The sequence below is a fragment of the Octopus bimaculoides genome, chromosome 19 (genome assembly GCF_046866305.1).
Source record: "Octopus bimaculoides isolate indiv1 chromosome 19, ASM4686630v1, whole genome shotgun sequence".
Lineage (NCBI taxonomy): Eukaryota > Metazoa > Mollusca > Cephalopoda > Octopoda > Octopodidae > Octopus > Octopus bimaculoides.
In genome coordinates this window covers 26,485,125-26,487,126 of record NC_142946.1, presented here as the reverse complement: position 1 = coordinate 26,487,126, position 2,002 = coordinate 26,485,125, and the positions used below count along the sequence as shown (strand labels likewise).

The 2,002-nt window shown below is 36.2% G+C and overlaps 1 protein-coding gene across 1 annotated transcript; it reads left to right on the top strand.

Annotated features, from left to right (window-relative positions):
• The first annotated feature begins 1,259 nt into the window (after positions 1–1,259).
• Positions 1,260–1,682, top strand: LOC149131797 (protein ZBED11-like). The gene has a single exon (XM_089337830.1). It carries the CDS (start codon positions 1,260–1,262, stop codon positions 1,680–1,682), a length of 423 nt encoding a protein of 140 aa, XP_089193956.1.
• The last annotated feature ends 320 nt before the right edge of the window (positions 1,683–2,002 follow it).

The following is a 2,002-nucleotide window of genomic DNA, read 5'->3' as shown; positions in this document are numbered from 1 at the left end:
TGGTCTTGCACACATTCGCACCGGCGCCGTTCGCCTCGCTTTGACCGGAGTTTTCCCGCTCGGCGTTTCTTTTTTTTTTTCTTACATTAGCGATGCAAACAGGAATAGAACCTTTGGTGAAACTGTTGCATTCAACAAGTATGTTGTGCTAGAACATTCATTCAACAATCATCAATTGCTCGACGAAGGGAAGGTGGATTAAACAGTTTTGATAGAATGCTATTAGACAGCTAGAAATGAAGGTATAGGTGTTAGTTGTAGAATGCTCACAAACCGGAAAAACAAAGGTACTTTGAGTTGACAGAAAATAAATTAATGAACTAAGAACGCATGATCCGAAGAAGAGGTTTGCTAACACCAGTTGAAATAGAGAGTGTACAGAAGAAAATCAATGAGGAGATGATGGGTATTGAAGAAAAAGTGAATGAAGACATTGTGTAGCGTGAAAATTTAAATAAAAACAACATAAACTGTATGAAAAGAAATGAAGTTGATATGGAAGAGGGGAAATAGAAATAATATAAACAATAATAACAGGACTGGCAATACTAAGCATTTGGTGGACATACATGCAAATAATACGGCTATAGAAAAATGTGTAATACCTGAAGATTTAGTAGATAAAAAGCGAAATATGTTGACACTAAAAGAAATTCTAAATAATTCAGAAAGTACAAAGCCATTATATTTGAGATAATTTAATACAGTGGTTCTCAACCAGGGGTGAATCGCCCTCTTGGGGGCGAAAATCAAATTTCGAGGGGCGATGAATGCAGTCTTCGATCGGCGACTGTACTCACAACAGGCAATCACGCATCCGGTGCATCATGACGAGGGCTCTTCTCAATAACTGCGGTCAAGCTGTAAAACCAACTCTTTTTCTTAATTCAAATACAGTAACCATGTGCCTCAATAAGTGCGTTATCTTCCAGGATTTACTTCATCGATTTATAATGACTCATTCATCACTGAATTTCTTACCCTTGTTACTATGACACTGGTCGCTGGACTACGTGATTCATTGAATACACGGCGCTCACCTGGATTTGAAGTTCTTTCTCTTAACCGTCGGACGCAGATATAATAGTTTAGTGTTTACTAATTTGCATTCATTCTCACCCACTTTTTATGGCAGGCTCGGCGAAAAAGAAGCGTCGACAACATATCGATGAGTACTTACAATATGGTTTTATCAAGAACTCTACAGACCAAAGCAGCTCTTTTATATCGTGTGTCATGAGTCTTTGTCTAATGAAGCCATGACACCTTCTCGACTCTCTGACGACATGAGAAGAAAACATCCCGAAAAAGTCGGTAAGCCTATCAAATATTTTGAGGGATTGAAAACTGATTTTGAAAATCGGAGTACAGTTAAATCATTATTTAAGAAACAGACAAAAATTAATGACGGTGGACTAATTACTTCCTACAAAATTGTACATACGGTAGCTGAAGAGTTTATTGTGCCTGCAGCAGAAACAGTAATATCAGAAGTTATGAATCAAGATCCTTCATCTATCATTAAAGCTCTACCTTTAAGTAATGATTTTATCCGTAGGAGAATTGATGAAATGTCAGATCATATCGAAGACATTCTAATTCAAAGATTGAAAACAACGATTTTTTCTATTCCAACTGACGAAAGCACAGTTATTGACAATAAGGCCCTTTTAATGGGATGATATGTATGATATATTGATAGAAACTGTACATTACAAGAAGATTTATTATTTGTAAAACCTTTGGAGACTGACACAACGGGAGCTTCTATATTTTCTGCAGTGAAAAGTTTTTTTGAAGAAAAAGAAATTCCATATGAAAATTTTGTTTCATGTGCTACTGATGGTGTAATGTCTATAGTTGGGAGACACAAACGATTTATCTCTCATTTTAAAAAGTTGTGCTCCCAAATTCTAGTTATACACTGTGTGCTACACAGGCATAACCTCGTGGCCAAAAATGTAAATCAGTCATTGAACATTTTTACAAAATCAATAAACAA

Bases quoted from the DNA above. Each gene is read 5' to 3' on its own strand.
- LOC149131797 (XM_089337830.1), top strand. From the start codon at position 1,260: ATGACACCTTCTCGACTCTCTGACGACATGAGAAGAAAACATCCCGAA.